The sequence below is a fragment of the Maniola hyperantus genome, chromosome 13, assembly GCF_902806685.2.
Source record: "Maniola hyperantus chromosome 13, iAphHyp1.2, whole genome shotgun sequence".
Lineage (NCBI taxonomy): Eukaryota > Metazoa > Arthropoda > Insecta > Lepidoptera > Nymphalidae > Maniola > Maniola hyperantus.
The window spans coordinates 10,165,506-10,191,956 of record NC_048548.1 but is presented as its reverse complement, the minus strand read 5'-3'; the positions used below and the strand labels follow the sequence as shown (position 1 = coordinate 10,191,956).

The window sequence follows — 26,451 nt, the reverse complement described above, 5'->3', positions numbered from 1 at the left end:
ACCATAACTTACCATTTGCAGATGACAATCAATGGTTAATTTCTATCGGAATAAAACAAAAATGCCTGTATTGCAAAAAATATTTTATTATGAGCTTGCTCTTATGCTAATCATGGACGCTTTTGTTGGTTCACTCAGACGATGCAAATTAGGCAGGTCAGATGAGGTCAGGTGACATAGCTGGGTTCATAAAAGGTGTGCCTATACTTTGTAGATATTTGTATTCTATGCTATTGTATTATAGGTTCTAAGCCAAGTATTTCTTTAATGTTGAAATCCGGTATTCTAAAATTATTAAACACTAGCTGCCCCGTCGAACTTCGTACCGCCTAACAGTCGATTCTTTTTCAGGCAATTTTTTAAATTTTTCTCTTCGTAAGAACCATCCTCGTACTTCAAGGAATAGTATAAAAAAAGAATTAGCGAAATCGGTTTAGCTGTTCTCGAGATTTGCGATCAGCAACACATTTAGCGATTCATTTTTATATAATATAGAGAAGATTATATAATTTGTATTCTTTATAATAATAATAATATAATAATAATAAGTAGGTAGGTAGGTAAATACCTATACGTTTTTCCTTATTCGAAGTCCTTGAGTAGAATCTAGATCAAAACATCTTATAATATTAAGTATCTGTCTACACATTTTTAGTTTCAGATTTAAAAAAAAACATACAACAACAACTTACATAATATTATTAGGTAGACCGTATTTCAGAGATTAAGAAATTACTAATTAATCATTTAAAAGCATTTGAAGCTCGTTATCTCGAAGCCTTTTGAAAGGCACTCCGTTCAATGACTAAATTCTATAATAAGCAACAATTAATAAATTCTCACGACCATGTAGGAATACGATAGCCATCGTCTAATAACATGCGAAACAATCAAACGGGTTTTTTGATCGAGATTTGCTTTAAAAACGTTGAGAAGGATTGCGCAAGAATAATTGTAAGCGTTTTGTAAATTTACTGATTTTTTGGTAAAAGCCTGTTTATCTAGGTTGAAGATCTAAGGTGAGGTCTCATTTTAACAAAAATTCATAAATCCGGTCTTGAGTATAAAATCGAGATACTTTTTTCGCGAAGGCCAACTAGACGAATAAGATGTTTAGAAGAATACCTATTAGAGGTTAAGACGTCACGCATCGGATATAATGGTCGAGGGTTCTATTCCGGACATGCATCTCAAATTTTTTTAATCATATTGTGCGTTTTAAGCAATTTAAATATCACTTTAACGGTTATGGAATACACCGTGAGGAAACCAGCATGCCTAAGAGTTCTCCATAAAGTTCCATAATAACTATCCTTAATTAGGCAGGTATCATACTTATATTGCTATTCACTTTCAAATAATTAAAATTAAACGTACTTAATTCATTTACGTTTAATTCAAACAAAAGTTTATACCTATCTACTAACAATGTTTAGCGAGATAATAATGTTAGAGTTCTTATTTCCGTCTAGATAGTACTATAATAATAAGAATATGTCGCGTAGGCATAATGTATGTAATTCAATGTAATTCAATAGAAATCATGTCATATACTGTTTTATTTTAATGCCGGAAAAAACAAGAGTCATACCGCGTGCGTAGTAAGAGTTCGTTCACATTGTACGGCACCGGTTATTCTTTTCCTATTTCAATAATATTTTTATTTTTAAAAATGTATAAAATATTACACCTAAGAACCAATAAATAAAATATTTGCATAAAACTTACTAGGTACTAAAATAATTCATTTATTAACACTCGTCGCGTTGTCGTGGTAATTTATGGGCTCGATGCTTTAGCGCTATTTCCTCTCTGGATTGCCGTTGGGCTAAGATGAGTTCCAGCTTTATTTGTCACTTGACGTGTGGATTGATTTCTTAGATACGACACCAATAGATCTTTTCATGTCCAATGACCATGGACTTAGAGGCTCAAACTAGAAATGAATGTGTATTTTATAAACATTCACACTGAAAGTAAGTTTGGTGGTTAGGTTTGTTAAGTTTATAACATTAGATAAATATACGAGTTTCAAACGGAAATTAATTGTAGATACCATAAATTTTTTTATGAGTTTGTTTACACTTTTAACGTATGGTTGATATTTTCAAGCGCTGACATAAAATTTGTGTTCATATTTAGATTTTAGATAACACATTTTTATTTTGTTTTTGCGTAATTGTGTTTGCCAAGTCCAATAAGTTTGGTTTGTTATAACGCCATCATTTACTTATTATAATGATACAAATTACGTTTTAACGAAGAAGCCTCTACCATCGCTTCAGAAAATATACTCAAGTCGGTACAAAACTCAGTTTATTTTGCTTCTGATATCAAAAACTGTTGGTAAAGCATTATCAGAATATGTTGGAAGCTATTAAAGGTGATTTAATTGTTAAAATTTTAACTACTTATTTACTGCAACGTAATAGGGTAAAAAATTAAAATCTCATATAGTAAGCAGAAGAATCCTTACTCACTTACTGACTGACTCATCAAACGTCAGCTAAAACCCGTGGATCTGGAAAGTTGAAATCTCTCAGATATTCCCTTTATAATGTAGACAAGGAATAAGGCCAGATTTTTCAAAATTTCTATTGGGGCGAAGCAGCGGGAGGTCTATTAATCTGTAATAATAATACTTAACTCACGTCACATAAAAGGTAGACGTCTCATCTTTTGATTTACTTTTAATGCAGTCGGGTGTTGAATGGAAACGGTCTCCGATATAAATCAGTCCCTACATAGGTAGGTACTCGCTATTTGTCAGCGCGGACGCGGGGTCATTTGGAGACAATTGATTCATCGAGACGTGGCAAATGCCGCTGTCGGTTTGTCGATCTATCTCCCGTGTACATCTGCGCTTATTTTAACATCACGAAGAATTATATGAATAGCGTTTAAACTATCGTGAGTGATTTTCATTATATATATCTCACACGCGGCTTGACTCACGTGTTTAATCGACGTTAGCCCGACTAGTTCCGAACCCATCCGGGGTCCTTATTCAAAGGGACTCAGTTCGCTCGCGCACGCGTCGCAGTCTCAACCGCGTGCGCAAACTGAGTCCTCTTAAAAAAGGACCTCGGATGGGTTCAAAACTAGTTGGGTTAACGTCGACTAAACACGTGAGTAAAGCCGGGTGTGAGATATGTATTATATGAACATAACATTAAGTAGGTACTTCATTCAAGCAGCTGAAAAATTCGTTATACTTACCTACTAGTGAAAATCTGGAATTAATTATACCTAGGTAATCCTTATGAAACGGTTTCAAAAGACTAGGCCTCACTCACCACGACTTTCTATTGTCTGAGTTTGGCGCGGAAAATTGTGCAATGGAAACACTCATAAAGTCGTAAATCAAAAGAATCAAAACAAGAGCCAATTCAACTTATTTACTTTGAGACTTGATTGCAGTTCATTTTGCATCCTATTATAAACAACTTAACCTCCAATCCGGGTTTATTAGTCTTGGGATGACCCTAATATGAATCAAACGCAGTTCCGATGTCCACAGTCTTATATTCAGGTACACTTGTAACATCCACTTAGTTTATATCTAGCTTAATTAATCACCTAGTACTTATATCTCGCTTAATTACTTTTATATCGTCCATCTTTTTTCTCTCGGTCCGTCCGTCCGACGCCGCTACCACTGTCACACCTCCACTCACGGGTGACAGATGGCAGGTTTTCTGTGTTGCCTACAGTCGTCCATCCTGCTCCAGATATGTCCTCATATCTGACCACTCGGCCTTCCAACCGAGGGTAATGCCCTCATACCCATAACTCAATAGGAGCAACATAGAATACCTTAACAGTCCTATATTATAATTAATATGATTAGTATAATAATTCCTCTAACAGATCAAAGCTAACATTGTTAGATTTAACAAGTGCACAAAACAAGTGCCAATGAGACCTACAAAATACTGGTATCAATAATCATTATGTACATTGCAATCAACATCTTTAAGTCTAATTCTTATAAATACACAACAAATCACACTGAGATAAGTAAATAGTAAATACTATAAGTCATTCTGATTTAAGCTTGATATTAAGAAAATTGTATGATCTAGTTATTGTTAGTGATATACGTATACAACCAATTCACAATAGTATAATCAAATATTGAAATCAACACAATTTATGTTAATACTTAATACAAGGAAATTATAGTGAAATCAATAATTTTATTTTTAAATATTATTATGAACTACATATTCTTCAAGTTTGTATTTGTATTTAGTAATACGTGAATAAATATTTGCATGGCAAATGTGGCAATACTAATTATGAGAATTATAAAACATCTTTGGTAATTTGCATTTAAAGCGAATAAAATATAATCAACCTTAAACAAAACAACAACGAGGAAAGAAAAGAAGGATAGTGAATTATCACCAACTTGAATTCTGAGTGCTAAGTACTCTATGATTTTAAACAATGTCACTATCAGTTTTCAATTAAAGTAAGTTTGTTTGCCCTTTCCTTCTTACCACTGTAATGACATGAATTCTAATCCTACATAATGCTCTAATGCAACACAAATTACAATATTTTCACTAGTATATACATTTTAAGAGATATGGTAAGAGTTGTTGGATCCCATTGACCATTACTAACACTTTATACAAAATTAATCACAAAGTTTTACAATATACTAATGAACCTAACTACTTCTGTAGACTTCATAATTTCTTTAAACTTAAAAATAAATTAAAAGAATATCTTATAATCCAATGTTCTCATACAATTGATGAATATTTGATATGAGTTGACCTTGATTATAATGTCTTTGTAGTGTTTCATGCATTACCAATTTGATTATCGTGAATTGACATTTAATTATTCTCAAGTGGTACCTACTGATTGACACCGTTGAAAAAAAATAAAATAAAAAAAAAATATATATATATATTACAATATAAGTATGTAACGTAAAACAAATAATAAGAAAACAATATGCCAATCTTTAATTGCATATATGTAGTATTATACTAAGCAATATCGGTAAGTATATGAATAATGATTGTAAAATAATTTTGCAGACCAGAAAGGCAGAGATGTCGGCACAGATATTATGTGACCATATTTTGTACTCTACTTGAATAACAATAAAAGATAATTACCTATCAAATTGAGTTATTGAATATTGAACCTATGTCTACGAAGTCAAGATAAATAATATGGTTAAATGTAGTTGTTATTATTAATAAGTACTAAGATCGAAACAAACCACAATGTATTCTAAGGAGACCCCAATAATCATATTATTCCAGAAATTTAAAGAAACATGAATCCACTAATTGATAATGATACACACAGTACAGATCACTATGAGATCTACAATGTGTAAAATGTAATCCTATATTTTCAAATAACTGAGACGACTGCCTCTGACTGTATCTCGATTGTAGCACAACAAATACTATTATTAATATAACAAAATAAGTCACAATGATGTTAGCCAAGGTATTATTGTATTATTATAAACTCGTTACCTGTGATGCCCCATATCATCCTTGCACTAGGGGCAGATGCATGCATAACTGTGTCTACCATAAGCCCCGTAAGTGCGATAGAGAGCGCAACAGACGGCGTTTTGTTGCCCCATTTTATTGTCTCGCAAGCAACGAGTCCTTCATGGCACTATAGACTTAATTGATGTAACATACAATAAAATCTGATTTCTGGAAACTTCCATTCTTGTACATTCTTGAGCGCGTAAGGACGAACGATGCCAGAGACCCTCGTCCTCTTATGATAATATGGTTAACTTGAACACGGTGATTGAGGACAAACAGCACCAAACGCTGCACCAACCCAGCGTCATGCTGAGCCGTGAATTGCCGCATCGGTCACCGTTGCTTGTCTCGTGTCAGTGTGTAACAAATGAATGACAAAGATGTAGGAAATTATTTCGTGATACATTGGTGTACTTATACGCTTTAATAACATATCAGCGATCCATACATTAATACCTAGCGAGTGAAGTAAGCAAGCCTTCGTGCGCGAACTGCTTATATAGTCTATTGGAATAGATGTTACTTGAAATAGTATTTAAGAATTTGCTCTTTACTGTGCTGTTTCCACCAAACATCAACGTAATACAATGAGTGACTGCGAAGATGTACATTAACATGAACCGATATTTAGCATTTACAATCAGCATGTCATTTTAGATCTACTTTAAAGGGTCTATACAACTTCTAGCTACTACGTACCGAATTCAGCAAGACATAATTAATATATCATTACGGAATACGTCAATTATAAGAACTTTAATTTGAATTTAAGTAACCCTTGAACATTAGTGAGTATCTGCTAGAACAGGTAAAGTGATTTCCAACCATGATATCTACTTCTGTACCTCTATTCTGTAGATAAATCTATTATTATTAATAAAAAGGATACACCCTTTCCACTTGCCGACCCCGAATTAGTCTGCTTGTTTTCCATCAAATTAACTAGACTCCCTCTTGTCACCATCGCGACCCGATCAGTTGCTGAAGTTCATACTGAAGATCACCGTCCACTCGCATCGGGATTATCGAATCAGGTTTTACCAGACTATTATTGTTCGTCATTTTTCAGACGCTTCGTCAGCCGTTTTCCAATTCGTTTGTTGGTTCTTACTAGGACCAGCTTTTGTCACCGGAATACGATCCATTGTTTACGTCAGTATTGCCACCTTCCATTTGTCATTCTTGATTCCTTATTCTTAGGTCTATATTATAGTCAATGCTGCCCTCCTTTGGCACGATTGCTTTGACACAATTGGGACAAGTTATATTACATAAACTATTCTCAGTAATTACCGCTTATCACACCAGGAATAAGTCCATACATAAGTCGGTATTCTTTTCTCCCATTTGCCACTTGGTTCATCATAAAATATTCTCAGGAATCACCGCTTATCACACGAGGAATAAGTCCATACATAAGTCGGTATTCGTTTCCCCTATTTGCTTGTTGGCTTATCATAAACTATTCTCAAGAATCACCGCTTATCTCACCAGGAATAAGTCCATACATAAGTCGGTATTCTTTTCTCTCATTTGCCGGTTGGTTCATCATAAAATATTCTCAGGAATCACCGCTTATCACACCAGGAATAAATCCATACATAAGTCGGTATTCTTTTCAACTATTCTCAGGAATCACCGCTTATCGCACCAGGAATAAGTCCATACATAAGTCGGTATTCGTTTCCCTTATTTGCTTGTTAGGTTATCATAAAATACTCTCAAGAATCGCCGCTTATCACACCAGGAATAAGTCCATACATAAGTCGGTATTCTTCTCTCTTATTTGCTCGTTAGGTTATCATAAAATACTCTCAAGAATCACCGCTTATCACACCAGGAATAAATCCATACATAAGTCGGTATTCTTTTCAACTATTCTCAGGAATCACCGCTTATCGCACCAGGAATAAGTCCATACATAAGTCGGTATTCGTTTCCCTTATTTGCTTGTTAGGTTATCATAAAATACTCTCAAGAATCACCGCTTATCACACCAGGAATAAGTCCATACATAAGTCGGTATTCTTCTCTCTTATTTGCTCGTTAGGTTATCATAAAATACTCTCAAGAATCACCGCTTATCACACTAGGAATAAGTCCATACATAAGTCGGTATTCTTTTCAGATATTCTCAGGAATCACCGCTTATCGCACCAGGAGTAAGTCCATACATAAGTCGGTATTCGTTTCTAATATTCTCAGGGATCACCGCTTATCGCACCAGGACTAAGTCCATACATAAGTCGGTATCCTTTTCTCTTATTCACTGGTTGTCAGTTCGTTTAGAGTCTAAAAATAATAATCACATTCATAACAATGACACGTTATATCATAACAATATTAAACACCATTTTTTTTTATTAGCTTCCCCAAGACAGCCACCAGAAGCGATTATTTGTGTACAGTCAATAGAATGAATATTATAGTGTCAACGTTTATGGCAAACCCGCTAAGTGTTTGCTCCCTTAATATCTCATTTGATTAATCTTCTTCTTAATTTGCTTTATGGCTTTCAGTAATTTGATTAATGATTTGAAAGACTAGTTATCGAGACTATTGAACTCAACACTCAAATCGATATTCTCAACTATTTGTGGAGTATCTACAGTAGTAAACATCTTAGTTCACCGTGGGCTCTACCGCGGTTGTTTGACAGCTACAATGTCACGATCGCAATCATCTCCGATTGGTTAATGCTCGCTCACTATTGGCCACAATGCATTGTTGCAACAAGAATCGCACAAATTCAGCCAATCAGAACAATAATGATTGATGCAGGTTTTAGACAATCGCCCTACGTGTAATGTCTGCAGGTGATAATAATTGTGCAACTCGTTTGAAATTTTAATATAATTTAAGGGCACACACACAAGAGACAAATCCGTCTTTGTTTATAATAATTATATTAATAATTTATTTATTTAGTAAAAATATGCATCTCATAAGCTCCTTTTTCCAAAGTCAAATAGCTAGTCAAAATTTGGGCAGTAAAGGTAGGGAATCCGTTTCTCCACTATTTATCCGATGGGGCTTGCAAGGTTAAGATTTACACTTCTCTGTATACTGACAATTTCATTTCTTATTTCAGATCTAAACCTAAGTCAGAGATCGAATTATTCGTGCATTATTTATACCCGAGAAACAACGATATGATAAAATTATGTGTTAGTAGGCTATATAAAGAAATACAACAATCCAGACCCTGTTATACATAACATTGCCACAGTCATTGCCGCTTCATTTAATAACACCTTCGTAACTCTCTTTTGTTATTAGAGACACATGTTTTAAAGTTTCCTTTACTCGTACATAAAAATTGAACTTCGTAACTTAGTATTTCTTTCTAATTTCTATTATTACAGCAGATAGTATCATCTATTAAGTTGGTAAGCCAATCCAATAATAACAACAGTAAATATGATGTACTTGGTAGTTAACCTGTTGTTCAGTGTGTGTTTTTCCGAGGTAGTAAGTACCTAAAGGCTTTGATTTATGAAAGCAGATTGTACAACAAGGGCACCAAACAAGCCACTTGAGCCGAGTTATAAACACTGATTTTCACTTCGATTGCGAGGAAATGTAACAATATAATATTACTATAAGTACATATCTATAGATTGACCGAAAAGAGTAGGGATTAAATGAGGGTGCTGTAATGAGTTTGTAGGTAGGTATAGGTCGCAACCTCAATACAAGTGCAAAAGTTCACTGGCACCATAGAAATTACATAAATTCTTTCTCATCCATATGTCATTCAGAGAGACTGTTGTTTACCTCTAAATACCTTGTGTATAACAGCATGAAACGCACTTTAGTCCTCTTATAGCCTGCGTAAAATAGAACCTTACGAGCATGAGAAGTGGAAACGTGTTTTTATTTTATTATTATTTTTATTTTCCAAATTCTAAAAATCACGAATGCATGTCATCTATTAGTATAAGAGGATGTCAGCTACTAGTGACTTTATATGAATGTGATAGCTCACATAATTTTACCTTTTTTTAATTATAAAACTCTAAGAACATTTGAAAGAACCACTGTTATGCTGATAAATAAATATTTTAATTCAATTCCATTTATTTATTTTCATCTGATCTGATCAGTTAAATTCACTTTAGGTTAATATAATAATGATTCAATTCATTTTCCTTTCATAACCTCACCTCTCCTTAAATGGTGGTTGCAGCAAATGTAATTTATAATTTCCACAAGGGTGAGCAAACGGAACAAAAGTACATACTAGCACTTAATATAAATTTTATTGGTATAAGAATCAAATAAAATTCCAACATCCACATGGCTACTTTCGTGAGCATGAGTGTTGTATGTCTTTCTGTTTCTGGTATGTACATAGTTAGATTAATTCAAACCTGATATTTCATACCCTATACTTACTAGGTATTCAAAGTAATCTAATAACTCTAATTTGGTCGAATAAGTAAACCTACAGATTCAAAATAGGTTCAATGTTACCTACTTTATCTAGTGGACCAATTAATTATTTATTAGCTGATCCACCCCAGGTCTAATTTTCCAAAATCTTTTCTTTATGTCCAGTAGTAGCTTAGTAGAGAACTCAAATCATATTTGATTATGCAGGGCCTGCGGGTTGATCTATGTCTGTCAGTACATAATACAGACTATTCAGTCGGTAGATAGGTATTCAATGGGTGCATCTGGCAATCGACTCTATTAGTCTCCCTATCACTGTCTATCATTCTCACAACCATACCATGCCTACCATAGACCCAAATCCAAAAATCTTACATTAAATGGTAGGTAATGAAAACACATGCACCTGACACATATTTCAGGCATTCTATCCTTAAATTGTACTAAAATATTACTATGTGTATAGTTAAGTATGTAATTATTTAATTAAAGAAGAATAACTACTCATATTGAGACTATTCAATTCAAAGTTTTAAGACTTTATTTTAGTTACTAGGTAAACTAGATTTGCCTCAATTAACCATAGTAGTATTCAGATGTTTCTTACCTTCTTATTACTGTATTACATAACAATACCTTGAGGTTACAGCCTCCATCATAATGAGGCAGGCCGGGATGGCTTTTTTTCTTTTGTATCATTACAACAGGCCTCACACCAAGAGTTACTGTGTTCTTATCCGATCCATGCAGGTACATGACTGCTTCCAATCACAACTTGAAGGTTATGTGCACTTCTCCACCACAGATGCAGGCCAAAACCACTTGTTCATCTCACATTCGTCGACCTCATCGTCAAGTCGGGGTCACAGGGTCGTGGACATCATCAGAAAAGTTGTCAAAACATGAAAAAAATGGTAACAGTTGAATAATCTCGGAAATATTTCATTTAAGTGACACCAGTATCAAGTACATACCTACTTGATTATATCAGACCCCTGTATATAACCCAAATTTTGCACTAAAACCATTGATTGACCCATTGATGTAGATATGACCGTTGTTATTGTAAGATTATTATTTCTATTTTTAACTAAAGCACATGTACATATTTCTTTTTTTAAAATGATTGTTGAATGATTTAAATTAAGACTTGAATAAAATTATACTGTTAACATTACTTCCTAGATAGATAAAGTTAAGTAGATATTCATTCTAAATTTTCACATTTTATTATGCTATGATAATGTACTATAGGTAATAATTTGCACACTCAGTTATTGGTTGAATGTGTTAGATCAAAACAGATTTAAGACCAAATTGTACCACATTCTAGCAAATAAACTCTATTTTTTATATTTCTACACTAGCTCATGTATCAAGTACTTACCTACATAATAATCTAATTGTTTTCTTGATTCTACTTTAATATAGGTAGGTGCCTATTTGGTTTAAAGTATTTCATATCACTTATTACCTTATTTCGATTTTAAAATACAAGGTGTTAGTACTACGGTGCGTTGCATCCAGTCTTGAAATTAAACTACTTATAACTTCATAGATCAAATCTTGGGCTAGGTATGTCCCTACATAATAATCCATTAAAGCGGTCAGAACAAAACTATAATCCCTTACTTTGAACTCTCAAATAAGTCATAATGCTGATATCTACTTACTATTAATAATTATAGCCTTCACTTACTCTGTTCTAAAAGTATCAATTGGTAATATTGTAACTTATCAAATACCTACTTAGGTATTTTGATGCAGTAATCTAACATTAGGCACTCTTAATATTCACCCATGCTTTAATGAACATCCACTGTAAGAAGGTAAGTACACAGATTCACCGTTTCAATACAACCTATGGATGCATTGGACCCATCGACCTACGTACTTCTGCTTGTTCCAGACAGTGCAAGGTGCTTTCCTCAAACCAATCTCTTGAGTAGTTGCGTTGGAGACAAGCCCTCCAACTCGATACAGGTCTACTCAAGTACTCCCAAAGTAATAGTGTAGCACCATTGCAGTTTGTATATATTTCATATTCACTTTGTTATTCGTTCAGGTAGGTTTCTTCATATGATTTCCGATATAAGTACCTAATAAATATGTTGCTATGCGTCTTGTACAGGCACTTTTAACATCTTCCAGGATAGACCCGCATTTTTGGGCATGAATCACATCCAATCTTCTGATATAAACAACTTAACCTCCAATCCGGGTTTATTAGTCTTGGGATGACCCTAATATGAATCAAACGCAGTTCCGATGTCCACAGTCTTATATTCAGGTACACTTGTAACATCCACTTAGTTTATATCTAGCTTAATTAATCACCTAGTACTTATATCTCGCTTAATTACTTTTATATCGTCCATCTTTTTTCTCTCGGTCCGTCCGTCCGACGCCGCTACCACTGTCACACCTCCACTCACGGGTGACAGATGGCAGGTTTTCTGTGTTGCCTACACTATTGAAGGTGTACCCGTAGAGCGGAGCGAGACCAATAATTAATCTATGGTGTACCCTATCTACTTATCCTAATTATTTTTAGAGGTACTAGCTTTTTCGAGATTCTCTACGTCCGCATAGGTTTTTAATAGATCCTGTTAGAATTTCTCAAACCCTAAGAAAGGGTGTCTAAAACTCTATAATATAATAGGTGTGTTGTTGGTAAATAAGTTGTTCATGCTGTGTACTCACATTTCAGTCAGTCTGCCTCTAGAACTATAGATACGCTGTGGTTAATATAGGCATCGAAATATAAATAAGGTATTATTAATTTTATATACTTACAGGCTTACTCAAAATAATTGGTAGGTGCCTATATGATACCTATAGAAAGACTAGTAAGTAGGTAGGGTATGTAAGTAATATTTCAAAACCCACTTGAAAAGGTCAGCTGTTTAAACTATCTTTAACAAGCTCTAAGTATTATCAAACACCAAACAGGTATAAAGTGTATAAACTATGAAAGTGAAAGCAATACTTAACCAAGTAATACTTACCTACCTACTTATCTGCCGGTAAAATAACCTTGACTCACTGGTGCTTTTTGTTACATCACTGATTCTTTTATTAATAACTAGCTGATACCCGCGCGTTTAGGTTTTTAAAAATCCCGTGGGAACGCCTTGATTTTTCGGAATAAAAAGTATGCTTATGTCACTTTCCAGGTTTTTATCTATACCCATGCAAAAAATCACGTCAATCCGTTGCACCGTTGCGACGTGATTGAAGGACAAACCAACAAACCAACAAACAAACACACTTCCGCATTTATAATAAGGGTACTGATAGTTTAATGTTTTAAAAAGTTTACCTTTATTGGATGCTCTTTTAAATGCAATACAATCATCATCATCATGATCAACCCATCACCGGCCCACTACAGAGCACGGGTCTCCTCAAAATGAGAAGGGTTTAAGCCGTAGTCATTAGGCCAAGTGCGAATTGGCAGTCTTCACACAGTAGACACAATGGCCTAAATCCTTCACATATGAGAGGAGAGCCGGCCATGAGTTGATTGAAAAATTCAGCTTTACGATGAATTCCAGTGTCGGGTCCGTTTAGGTACACCAATGATTCCAATTATTATTTAGTCTCACATTACTCTATTGTTAATTTCAAATGTATGACAACTCTTGCCCATGGCCTTTGTTGCGTCGGTAAACGAAATTATAAATTATAAAATAATATAATAAAATATCATTACACACAGTAGGTAATTAGATTTGAATATTATAGACTATGGTATTGTGTCATATTGTCCGTTACTGGCATAGACTTATATATATTACTTCGTAAGGACAGGGCCATTGAACAAGCAACATGGCACCGATTCATTGGTCCTAAAATGTTAATTTAGCACCAATGCAACCTCAGTGACTTCTGAAGTTTCAAACGGGTCGTTCACTAATCTAAGAGGTGGCGCTGATTTATTTGGTTCCAAAACCGTGGAAAAATTTGTTCGCTAGGGCATATCTTGTCATTTATATCGATGGTTACTGGTTATTACTTTGTATCATTACGTTTCCTACTTACTTGCCTACCTAATTACTAGATTTTTACTACGATTTCTTTCGAATAAATAAATAAATAACCATTACCACGACCATTGGATGGACGTTTAAAATTAATCTGCTCCGTTTTCAATAGGTACCACCTTTGTTATTTAATTAACACACCAGGTGGCGATGCGTATTGCTTGCTTGCCTTTTACTGCATCTTTAGTAGTGGGAGGACGGATGGTGCATATCACCATGTTGTTCCATGTGATCATAAACTTTCCACAAAGTAATGTCTACGATTACATATGAGTGCAACATGCAACTGGGTCGAAATATCGATAGATCATCATATAGAAATCGTGGTATATACCCGTTATTAACGGACTTCCAAAAAGGAGATGGTTCTTTTACATTAGAATACTTGGTAGGTAGCTTATTGATTTATTTCAAAAGTAATAATTAATTTCCTCTATGCATATAGAGCTGAAACATTCAGGAATAGTAACATCAACGATAAACATGCATTTAGTTTCGATACATATTGCCAAATCGATTAGTTTTCTTCACTAATAGTAATATCTATTTATTGTTGCTCGATCACAGCTGCATTATATTAATTTACACTCGAATGCGCTACTAACAACTGAATTTTAAAAATAGTCTGAATAAATAGGTAACACCAATCTTGCTAATTCAGTTGAATACAAATCTCTAAAGTAAATAATTAAATGTACATGCCTGAAAGTCATCATCTTCATCATTAACCCATCGCCGGCTCACTACCGAACACGGGTCTTTGCTCAGAATGAGAAGGGTTTGGTCATAGTCCGCCACGCTGCACTGGTCAAGTGCGGTTTGGCAGACTTCACACACCTTTGAGAACATTATGGAGAACTCTCAGGTATGCAGGTTTCCTGACGATGTTTTGAGTTAAGAAGTGATATTTAATTTTTAGGGTTCCGTATCTCAAAAGGAAAAAAGGAACCCCTTTAGGATCAGTTCATTGTCTGTCCGTCTGTCAGTATGTCGTGTCTGTCAAGAAAACCTATAGGGAAAACCTATACTTCCCGTTGACCTAGAATAATGAAATTTGGCAGGTAGTTAGGTCTTATAGCACAAGTAAAGAAAAAAAACCGAAAACATTGAACGAACCACACAACCATAATGAAAGCGGAAATATTATTACACAAATGTATAATTTACTTTGATAAGAAATTAGAACGCCTTGTTAAAATATAAGGTCATATTTTGACGTGACTTTCATGGTCACAATACTTTTACATACTAAGCTGTAGATTTGCATAAATGCTGTGATTTTATATAATTATCTACTTATACAAAAAAACTAGCTGTCCACTGTCCAGTGTAGTAACTTGCTGCATTTAACAAAATAGGAAGATGAGAAATAGACATAATATGCATTTAGATTCTGATTTTAATTTTTATTTAGAGCTTGTGTACCTACACCACAGAGAATTCAACCTCAAGAGTACAATATACAAAGTTTTGCATGAAAACAAAATCATAAAATTTTGGCGGGGGACAGGGGAGAATGTTTTGTTGTGATTGGTGGAAAATTCACGTAATCAAGACAATGTGCGGAATGAGAGTACCGAACGGGCGTGGGCCGACTTTTATGCTAACCAACTGCCTAAGCTTGGCGATCGGGGGTGTCCGGTTAGGCGTCTACTAAACTAAATTGACGGGTCCAAACTCTCTAAACTTAACAAAATTGAAGGTCTAAATTATTTGGTGCTATCATTTTCCGCAGGGAGCATTATGAAAGGACATAGGCAATTACACACAAGGCATTACATTTGGACCTGTCATTTTAGTTTAGTTTAGCGATTATTTATTTTGTATCTACAACAGAATTAGCCCCATTGTAACGAATGAGATATCGCGCGTGGTTGCGGCTAAAAGAAGAACTTAATGATTACAGGTTTTTTTTATTAACTGATGTGGTTGAGATTTTTTTAAGTAGCTGTACTCTTTTATTGGCAAGGAGGGGACAAAAAAATCGTGTCAATCATTTGACTATTTGTGCTTTGAATTATTTTATGCCCATGAGATCGACGCTCTCGAGTTGGAAATCTCTTTGCATGGGTAGGTATGCAAGAAAGGTTACCACCAGGTAAAAAGATGTATTGTCAAGCGAGCCGCAATCCAAATGATATCCACGACTAGTCTGCCGAGACTGTTGTTGTTTTTTTTTTAAAATAGATATAGCGAGCAAACGAGCAGGCGGGTCACCTGATGTTAAGTGATTACCGCCGCCCATGAACATTTGCAGCACCAGAGGAGCCGCCGATGCGTTGCCGGCCTTTTAGGAATTTGTTGGTCCGCCCCTTGAAGAACCCCATGTTATAATCTAGTGGGAACACCGCCGAAGAATAATATAATATCACTTGTAAAAGGATATTAAGAGTCAACCATATGCCGCATCGCACCGATTGGAACCCGCTCTACAACTTTCGCGATTCGTCCCAAATGCAAGTGAACTATTGCGTCACTATCGGCCGGCTGATATTACAGTAACAAAAGAAATTGCAATCGGTTATAGAATATTGCAAAACTTAGGCTTATTAAGTAACTAGCATGATGCCCGCGACTTCGTCCGCGTGGATTTGGGCTTTTGAAAGTCAAACCATCAAACAAACACACTTTCGCATTCATAATAGGGGTAGTGATAATATAGGGATAGTGATTTTGTATTAATAAAGAAATAATAAATTACCTAATGATTTTATATTTTCATTTGATTAGATTTTTTTTTGGTTATATATACAGATCTAAATATATAGTGCTATCCTTATCACAATATTGCCCGTGAAAAAGGAAAACACTATTTTTAAGATATTTAAGTATAATAAACTGTACATTTTCTTATATTAAATCACATTACATATTTATAATTTAAGAATTAAAAAATTACTTTAATATAAAACGTACTTACAAAAAATTTGAAAATATGTAACGAAAACATAATGTCTTCTCATAAGCAAATTGATACAGGTAATTAACTTAATATATGTTACGAAATAAAATATTAAAGCAAGGTAATTTTATTATATTTTGATTGATATAGTTGAGAGGCGATTAATACCAAGACAAAATTTCTCTAAAATACAAAACCGGTCTTACACGGTTAGATATCAAATTCTGCTCTGATTCGATACCGGACTAATACATAACGAGTTAATTTAAATATTTTGCGAATTGTATCCACTTAGGTACCTATTTGCATTTTATTAATTACGATCCTTGAATACCACTAAAATTAACGAGGTTGCCTTCTAATGCCTGTAATTTAAGGCATGCATTCACTGAGAAACAATGTTTCGGTTACACAGTTTCTGAAACATCACGTAGATGTTTCCAGGAACAATGTTTCGGACACTCTGCCGTCCACACAACAGACAGTTGGTTAGGTCATGTCGCCCGAGGAAATAGTCTTATTGTGTGGTGCCTACATTATTTGCATTACATAAGGCTATTTCTAGTGAAAAGAAAAAACATTTTGGCATTGCTATAGCGTTCGAAATTTCTTCCCAGGCGTCATTTTTTTCATTTTTTTTGTAATCCTTTGTCCAGCAATCCCATAATTAATATTAGTTTTTTCTTAGTTTTAATAAATGTACAAAACAGTTTCGTCGTATCACACTACTGCCATGTTTAAAAACAATTGAAACACGCGTCCACACTCGCATGCACCTGTTGCGAAACTGATTTGTTTCTGTGCTCCCCACTTCAGAAACATACCGATTTTTTTTATAAAACACTTAATGTTTACAGAAACAAAATGATATGTTTCTGGAACAAAATGATTTGTTTCAGAAACACGTAGATTTTGTTTCTGAAACAAAGTTTATAAACAATTGTTTCTCAGTGAATACATGGCTTTAATCTTTCACTTTTAACCTTCAGATGAACCTTAACTGTATCATGTGTTTATCAATTGATCATAATAGGTATAGTTTTTTTAATATGTTACTTATATGCATTTCCTAGCATTTCATAACGTTGAGGTCAAGTTGTCACTTATAATTATTTTCTATGTGAATGGTTACAAGGTTTTTTAAAGTTAGATGAAAAACATCATACATACTTACATAAACTGTATGTATTACAGTATAATATATCAGTTCAGTTTTCATAATGATCGAATAATTAAAACGGATCATTTTTATTTTTAAAATATCCACATACCTACCTGCTTAACTAGTGAAATAAAGAAGCGTCAAGCTTTGTTGGTTAAATGAACAAAAATTTAGAGTTTCAGCTACTTAATAAAATATTATTACTAAGTTATTGGAACTTGCAGTACCTAAGTGATACGATGTATGCGAAACGCAATTAATGTTTTTTCATAAACCTATTGAATACGAAGATGGTAAATTAGTAAATCATATTTATGGTAGGTATTCAAGTTCGCATCTGTTACTAAATGTTGCAGAAGCATTTTGCAAACATGTTAAGCTAAGCAAACGATTTCGTGTGGCTATAATAATTATTGCTTGTGCAAAGTTTTTGGCTTCACTTGGTAAGTTAAAATTGACTGCCTACTTCTGTGCTTAGTAAGTTTCCTATTTAAAATCTAATACTAGGCTATCACTTCACGACATCCTCCTTTAGAAAGTGTTAATTTTAAAATAATGCTTGGTTTGCTGACTTTGACCGTGTCTCCAGAGAAAAATTTTATTGATTATATAGAATCACTTTGTCGTCTATCTGTCACATATGGAACTATATCGCTGGTAGATACGCGTACCTACATACCATCGCTCGGGCTAATCGGCAAGATAACTGGGAATAAAGTTATTTGAGCAATGTAAGCAGTTAGCGTAATCACAATCAGTTTCACACCAGTAATGCGATGGGATGGAATCAAGAATGCCAGGTCAGCTGACGTCGCTGGCTCAGCGCCAACCAGGCCGTCAATGCTTTCTGTGTTTTTGAGATCTTACTTTGGAAAACTTAAGGAAAGTAGAATTTCTCGAAATAGTAAGTGTTCTAAGTATAAATAGAAATTTGTCTTATTTTCACTTTAAATATATTGTTGAGTTATGATCGATAGGTTTTTAAAATAGGTACTTATATTAAATGGTCAATGACATAGAACCTACTGTTTTGTTTACCCTATACTGTGATATTGGTGTAATTTTATTTTAAACTAGCTTATGCCCGCGACTTCGTCCGCGGGCGACTACACAAATTTTAAACCCCTATTTTACACCTTTAGGTTTGATCTTTAACTATGAGATTTTTACATGAGCTTAATAAAATATGTCATACTGCTAATTGCAAAAATATTAACTACAAAACTTATTTATAGACACTTCAAAACTGACAGACTTTCATACAAACTTCAAACCCCTATTTTACCCCTTTAGGATTTGCATTTTGAAGAATCCTTTCTTAGCGGACGCCTACGTTATAATAGCTATCTGCATGCCGAATTTCAGCGTGATCCGTCCAGTAGTTTGAGCTGTGCGTTGATAGATCAGTCAGTCAGTGAGTCAGTCAGTCAGTCACCTTTTCCTTTTATATATATAGAGTACATAGTTACTTATATTTTTATTATTTAAAGTTGCTACGGCTTAGCCTTTACTTACAGGCTCGACATAAGTTTAACTTTTCAAGGCTTTCAAGTACCTAAATGCGCTATGCGCTATCGCAGTGTTTTGCTCGAGGACGTAACTTGAATGATCATCCTGCTTCCCTCAAGATTCAAAGGTCACGTGCACTTTTCCAGGCAACCTTGCCCCACGGACGGCGACATTCGCTCTCGTTATAGCACGCGCGAAGCGTGGGCGCGCGCGAACGCTCAAAAAAACTCACGCGCCGATCTCTATACAATTTTAAAATTTCGCCCGAATTCTCTTATTACACTACCGCTCCGTTATGTGGTTGTGATTATTGTGATTGTGATTAGTGATTGAATAGTGCCACGTGATTGTGATGCGGTGCATACAGTTTTGTATTGTGATGTTGTACAGGTAATAGAACATTAGTTTGTGACCTAGAGATCCGCGATAATTTTTCATCGCCTAATGTAATCGCCTTTCGACTGAAAAAATTCTTGACACGTTTAGCATAGATACAGTTCACGCATCTGTGTTTTTACTACGTTTCTTTAATTTCTTATTACGTAATATTATTATTTAATGGTATGTTATTACTTAAGTATGTCTTTTATACATCAAAAAACATTTGATATTCTAAAAAAATATTATTAATTTTAAAACCGAAGTCTCAAAAGACCATGCCTTTTTTCGGTAATTTCGGTGGTTCATGTGTTTTTTAACTAATTCGCCTAAATTCGGTAACGAAAACGCAAACATCACAAGTTTCTCTATCGACTTTCGGATCGGACGCCCACAACCAAAAAGAGCGATAATAAACTTAGTGCAAAAGCAAAACTGTCGCAATTTTCTGCTATCGACTGATATCGATATTTTATCAAAAGTATCGATGATCTAACAGTTAGGGAAGCTATGATAGCCTAGTAGTCAAGACATCGAGTCGGCCTCTATTCGAGTATTCAGATTTATGTCTGTTTTAAGCAATTCTGAAGTGAAGGAAAACATCGTGAGGAAACTGCATGCCTGCGATTTTTCCATAATTTTATTTTATTTTATTTTATCATAGATGCTTGATATGCTTACAGCTAGTGCCAAAGCGCATTACAAGTTAGACTTATGACTAATAACTTAACTTAACTTAACTTAACATAATGCTCTCAAAGGTGTGTGAAGTCTGCCAATCCGCATTTGGCCAGCGTGGTGGAGCCAAATCATTCTCAATCTGAGATACAACCGTGCTCAGTAGCAAGTCGGCGAGGAGATGGTGATGATTCAGAACAGCAAGAGAATAACACGGGTACCAATCATTACCCATATTATATTATGCGAAAGTGTGTTTGTTTGTTCTTTAATCACGTCGCAATAACACGGGTACAGTTAATATCATGACCTATACTATATTATGCGAAAGTGTGTTTGTTTGTTCTTTAATGACGTCGCAATGGAGATACGGATCGACGTGATTTTTTGCATGGATATAGTTAAGGACCTGGAAAGTGACATAATTAGGCTACTTTTTATGCTAGAAAATTGGATTTCCCATGGGATTTTTAAAAACCTAAATCCACGCGGACTAAGTCAAGGGCATCAACTAGTAATTATAATGTAATTAAACAAGTTAAAAAGTTTCATAAACCATCTGTTGACTGAACTTATGTTATTATTATGTCAGGTGACAATAATAATTTCTAGTGAACTACGAGCCAGAGCCAGCGCGTGCCAGACCTTCGTTATTTTATAAGAACCAAAAGTTTTTGTGCGTTTTATCCTCAACACTGAGAGGAAAGTTTATTTAGATCATGGCCGCTTTAGGAGATAACAGGTACTAAAGGTGTAACAAATCATACCTCAAAGTATAAAGTTTCATTTTTTTTAAATATTTTTTTTGGAATGGTATTAGAAATCATGCAAGTTTCTTTCAGCAGCATAAAATAACGAAGGTCTGGCACGCGCTGTCTCTCTCTCTATAGGCACAGTGTAGCAGTTTCTGCGTCAACGTGTATATTTTTGTAAAATCTTTTTTTTTTTTTTTTTATTCGTTATAGGCGCACGCTTGACCACGATCACACCTGATGGAAAGTGATGATATGGCCTAAGATGGGACGCGTTTGCCTAGAAGGTGCCTATTCACTCTTGTTTTAAAGATACCCGGATTATAATTGACAGGAAACACTAATCTAGGAAGAGTATTCCAGACCCTAGCCATGCGTATAAGGAATGATGACGCAAAGCGTTTCGTACGCGAAGATGGAATGTAGACGACATAGGGGTGAAAACTCACCCGGTGTCTTGCGGTACGGTGGTAGAAAGGTGAGGGAGGGACAAGATCGAACAGCTCCTGAGCACACTCTCCGAAATATATCCTGTAAAACACCGATAGGCCGGCAACTTTTCGGCGGTGATCAAGACTTTGAAGCTTCCCCAAAAGTGGTGAATCTTCGCCTATAAGTCTCCTGGCTCGACGATCAACGGCGTCTAAAGCGGCTAGTTGGTATTTAGCAGAGCCATCGAAGAGATGACTGCAGTACTCCATGCACGACCGGACCTGGGCCTGATATAAGGTTACCAGTTGGTGCGACGTGAAGCACTGCTTGACTTTGTTGAGAATACCAAGTTTTTTGGCAGCAGTCTTGGCTTTAGCTTCGATAGCCCTTCCGAAGTTGATATTGGCTGAAATGTCGAGACCTAAGAGATCATTATGATCGGTGATAGGAACGGAGACACCTCGGAAAGTGGGAGTCAAGGTGAAAGAACTCCGTTTAGCTGTAAGCAGGCACGCCTGAGTTTTTGTCGCGTTAAACTCTACCAGATTGGCATCACACAATGGCAATCAACACTTCACTACGTTTCTTATAATTCAAAGCATCTGAATTAGAATTATATTATTAGAATTTTACGCTTTATGGTTGAATTAGCTTATGCTCGCGACTTCGTCCGCGTGGACTTCACAAATTTCAAACCCCTGTTTCACCCTCTTAAGGGGTTGAATTTCAAAAATTCTACGTCACAATAGCTATCTGCAATATGCCAAATTTCAGCCCGATCCGTCCAGTTTGAGCTGTGCGTTGATAGATCAGTCAGTCAGTCAGTCAGTCACCTTTTCCTTTTATATATTGAACAGGCGTATATCCAGAAATCATTACCGCAAAACTCAGTCATAATCACAGGTCAAGTTGCAAAAATGCGAAACAATAATATAATGCCACCCCTTCAATATGAATCTAGGCATTGCATAATGACCTCTATGGTAATCGGAATAAGGATTGTTTACGATGGCCTTTATGATGTTACATGAGTTTCGACCGGTACTTTATAGCGCATGCGGGTCTTTGTAAACCTGTCTCCGACCTTGGCACATGGATAACTGGCCGTAAACCGGTACTAATGGCGCTGATGTAAACAGAATGTTAATTGAACGTGGTAACGTGACATTTCTAGGTTCGACTGACGAGATAATATCTACACTCTTAAGTGCAGGCATAGCATAATTTCCAAGAAGAACGTGGGCAACTAGACACTGCACTGACATAGCATTTGACAAAAAACGATATGACTGATAGCCTCGTGGTTTAGACGTCGCGTCGGCCTCATAGTCTGGAGTCAGGGGTTCGATACCGGGCACGCACCTGTAACTTTTCGGAGTTACTTATGTACGTTTTAAGCAATTAAGTACCTACTTATCTACTCAAAACGTATTGCTTAAAGTTAAAACGTACGTACGGTGAAACCTGCATGCCTGAGAGTTCTCCATAATGTTCTTGGCACATGAGAAGACTCTGGAAGAGCTTAGTAGTAGGCCGGTGACAATTCCTTTATATCAGGTTTTGGTCGTGTAGAAACGAAAGGAGCGTGGGTTTATTAAAAACTGCCATACTTCTTCCAGGTTAGCCTGCTTTCATCTTAGACTGCGTCATCAGTTACCACCAGGTGAGATTACAGTCAAGGGCTAACTTGTATCTGAATAAAAATAGGCGAAGCGTAGTGGCAGAGTGAACTGTGGTAGTGGCGTAGCTATCAATGAAAGATGCACAGATCACTACTATGTAGTAATCCATACTAATATTATAAATGTGAAAGTGTGTCTGTCTGTCTGCTAGCTTTTCACGGCCCATCCGTTCAGCCGATTTTGATGAAATTTGGTACAGAGATAGCTTGCATCTCGGGGCAGGACAGGCTACTTTTTACCCCAGAAAATCAAAAAGTTCCCACGGGATTTTTTAAAACCTAAATGCACGCGGACGAAGTCGCGGGCATCAGCTAGTAACTAATAAGCTAAGCTTCCAAGATTCCAAGCTCCCTGGGAAGACGCATAGTTGCATTACTAACCGGATTTACTTACAATCTAGATATATAATATTATTTTAATTTATTTTAATAAAATATTATATCAACAAAATATTATGTGAATAGCAAAGACATTGAAAATGGCAAGTATGTGAAATCTAGTGTTGGAATTATGCAAATCGGGCAAGCGATTTATGTAGTAGATTTCAAAAGCGACTCTATATGACCCTATGAGCATAGCGTGCCGAAAATGCCATGAGTCATATTGGGTAATACAACAATGCGGAAGGAGGATAGATCATCTCCATATCCAACTCTACTTGATGCGCCACATAAGGTACCTACCTACCTTATCTTTTGATTAATTATTGACCCATTTAACTGTATCAAAACAACGACATTTTTGCTGCCTTTTTACAAGGGTTGCAACTTGCATGTTGGCAACAGAACATTAATTGAATGAGATTAGTTTTTGTTTGGTGGGAGGCTTCAACCGTGGCTAGTTACCACCCTCCCGGCAAAGCCGTGCCGCCAACCGATTTAGCGTTTCGGCACGATGCCGTGTAGGATATAACCAAACCATGCAAAAACTGCCACGTCCCTTCCAGGTTAGCTCGCTTCCATCTTAGACTGCATCATCACTTACCACTTACCACCAGGTGAGATTGCAGTCAAGGGCTAACTTGTATTTGTATATTTAAAAAAAGAGCTACAAATTTGTGGTCTGTTCTTTTCGTACATATTGACGTGAATTCCTTTTCTCTCAATCTGCCATAGCAGTGGTCGTATCAGGAAATGATTACAATGGAAAGTGATCATATCTAGAAGTAGGTCTTATCTAGTAGACAGCGAAATAGTCATTACGAATTGAAATTATTTGGACTTTCCGCTATCCATTGCGATTTTGATCCAAGTAACATTTTCTTTGATTTCATCAAACCACCCGTCACTTGGTCGCGTAACTCGAGTCTCGACACAACATATACTACGCGCGGATGGAAAAAGAGTCGCGTCTTTGCGGGGTGGCCTTCTTGTACGAAGCATTCTGTGCCCAAACCTCGCACAATGTGGACAAATTTGTCCGCTATTGTTAGGTTGGTTTTGTTGATAGTCTGTGCCCGGCCTAGCATCCTCTGACATTCTCCGCGAGTTTTGGGTAGACTCTACACTCTCTGGTAACGCTTGGAAGATGAATAGTTCATTTGTATCGACTTGTAAATTAATTTAATAAGAAACAGTGTTCAAAAGTATGTTAAATTATATTATCAAGGTGGTTTTCATTCAAACACTATGGATCTGTTTTTCGTAGCTTAGCTTATTTTTACTCTAGTGGGGGCTTCAATGAGCAAAGCTATGAAAGTGAAAGAGTATTGTTTGAGGAATTTATGTAATTCACTCATTACACAACCTTGCACAACTCTGATAAAGAGACAGACTAATAAAAACTGTCCTTATCAATTAAAAATTGTTTTCATTTAATGAAGGAAAAACACTTTCTCAAAATACCTACTTTCAGACGTTTCGAATTTCTACCTTGATAAGTAAAAGTTAATGATACCCTTTATATATAATTCACAATTTTATTTGGATATTTAATTTAATGTAGCAACCGTAGCTCCGTCAATTAGGTGGAAGTTTTGTTCGTTACCGGAGTTTCTGTTTGATTTGGCGTTTTTGCTCTAATGACCGATACTGGCACCGCCCTACCTCCTTAATGGTCCTGATGCCTGGTATTTATTCCTATTTATTGACATTTCAGTATTGGTTATTAATATTATCGTTGCGACCCAATTTTATGCCGCGGTAAATTTTTATGATTTTTATTTAGAATTTTTATGATTTAGTTTAGTGAGGTGCCATTAACTAGAGGTCCGCATTGGGGCCGATTCTCTAGTACACAATCTCTAAACTAAACTAAATTAACAGGTCTAAATCTAGTGCTTTCCTTTTCCGCAAGCAACATTGTGAAAGGGATAGCAATAGATTTAGACGTGACATTTTAGTTTAGTTTAGAGATTGTGTACAAAGGAATTAGCCACAGTGTCTCTCAAAACAGCCAAAATACAATCGTATTTTGTCATTCAGTAAAAAGTCACTGTACCTGATTTAACTTTGACTGACAATAATATCGCTATCGTTATTATTTGAGGCAATGATTTTTTTTTTGGGAGTTCGTCAATACTGACTGTCATCCTCTAAAGTTCACCAACAGGCACACTGATATGCACAACTATCAACGTACCCACTACGAAACCTGCGCAGTGCAACGAATGATCCAGTAATAAACGGGTATATACATAGACAGGTCGTTTCAATTACCCATCATTGGCGACGAGGATGGGATATTCAATTCTTATTGCGTAATAATTGTAAACAAGAGAACGATAAATTCGTTATACTATCCAGCTAAACCCGGCCATGCAGTGTAGTCCATAAAAGTCTATATTCATAGGGAAGTAAATAATTCTATATCCCGTGAGAACTTCGGGAAAAAAATTATAAAAGACGTTGCGTTGTTATGCAAAAATTGGAAGCCAATCCATCGACTGCTTTTCGAGTTTTACAGACTCAAATATATGTTAGCTGAATTTGTATACATAAAGATTTATTTACATTAAAAAAAATTAGTAAATACGAGATAAT

At 35.6% G+C, this 26,451-nt stretch overlaps 1 protein-coding gene across 2 annotated transcripts in view; it reads left to right on the top strand.

Moving 5' to 3' along the window:
* The window catches only part of LOC117987998 (extracellular serine/threonine protein CG31145), a 111,856-nt gene that overhangs the window by 10,511 nt on the left and 74,894 nt on the right, over positions 1-26,451 (top strand). Inside the window, exon 1 of one of the 2 annotated variants that reach the window (XM_034975092.2) lies at positions 19,840-19,938. The exons of the other annotated variant lie outside the window; for it this stretch is intronic. Within the exon in view, the coding sequence (XP_034830983.1) occupies positions 19,901-19,938 (38 nt within the window). The 5' untranslated portion in view covers positions 19,840-19,900. Of the gene's footprint in view, positions 1-19,839; positions 19,939-26,451 lie in introns of those variants that run through there. 2 annotated transcript variants of the gene reach the window in all.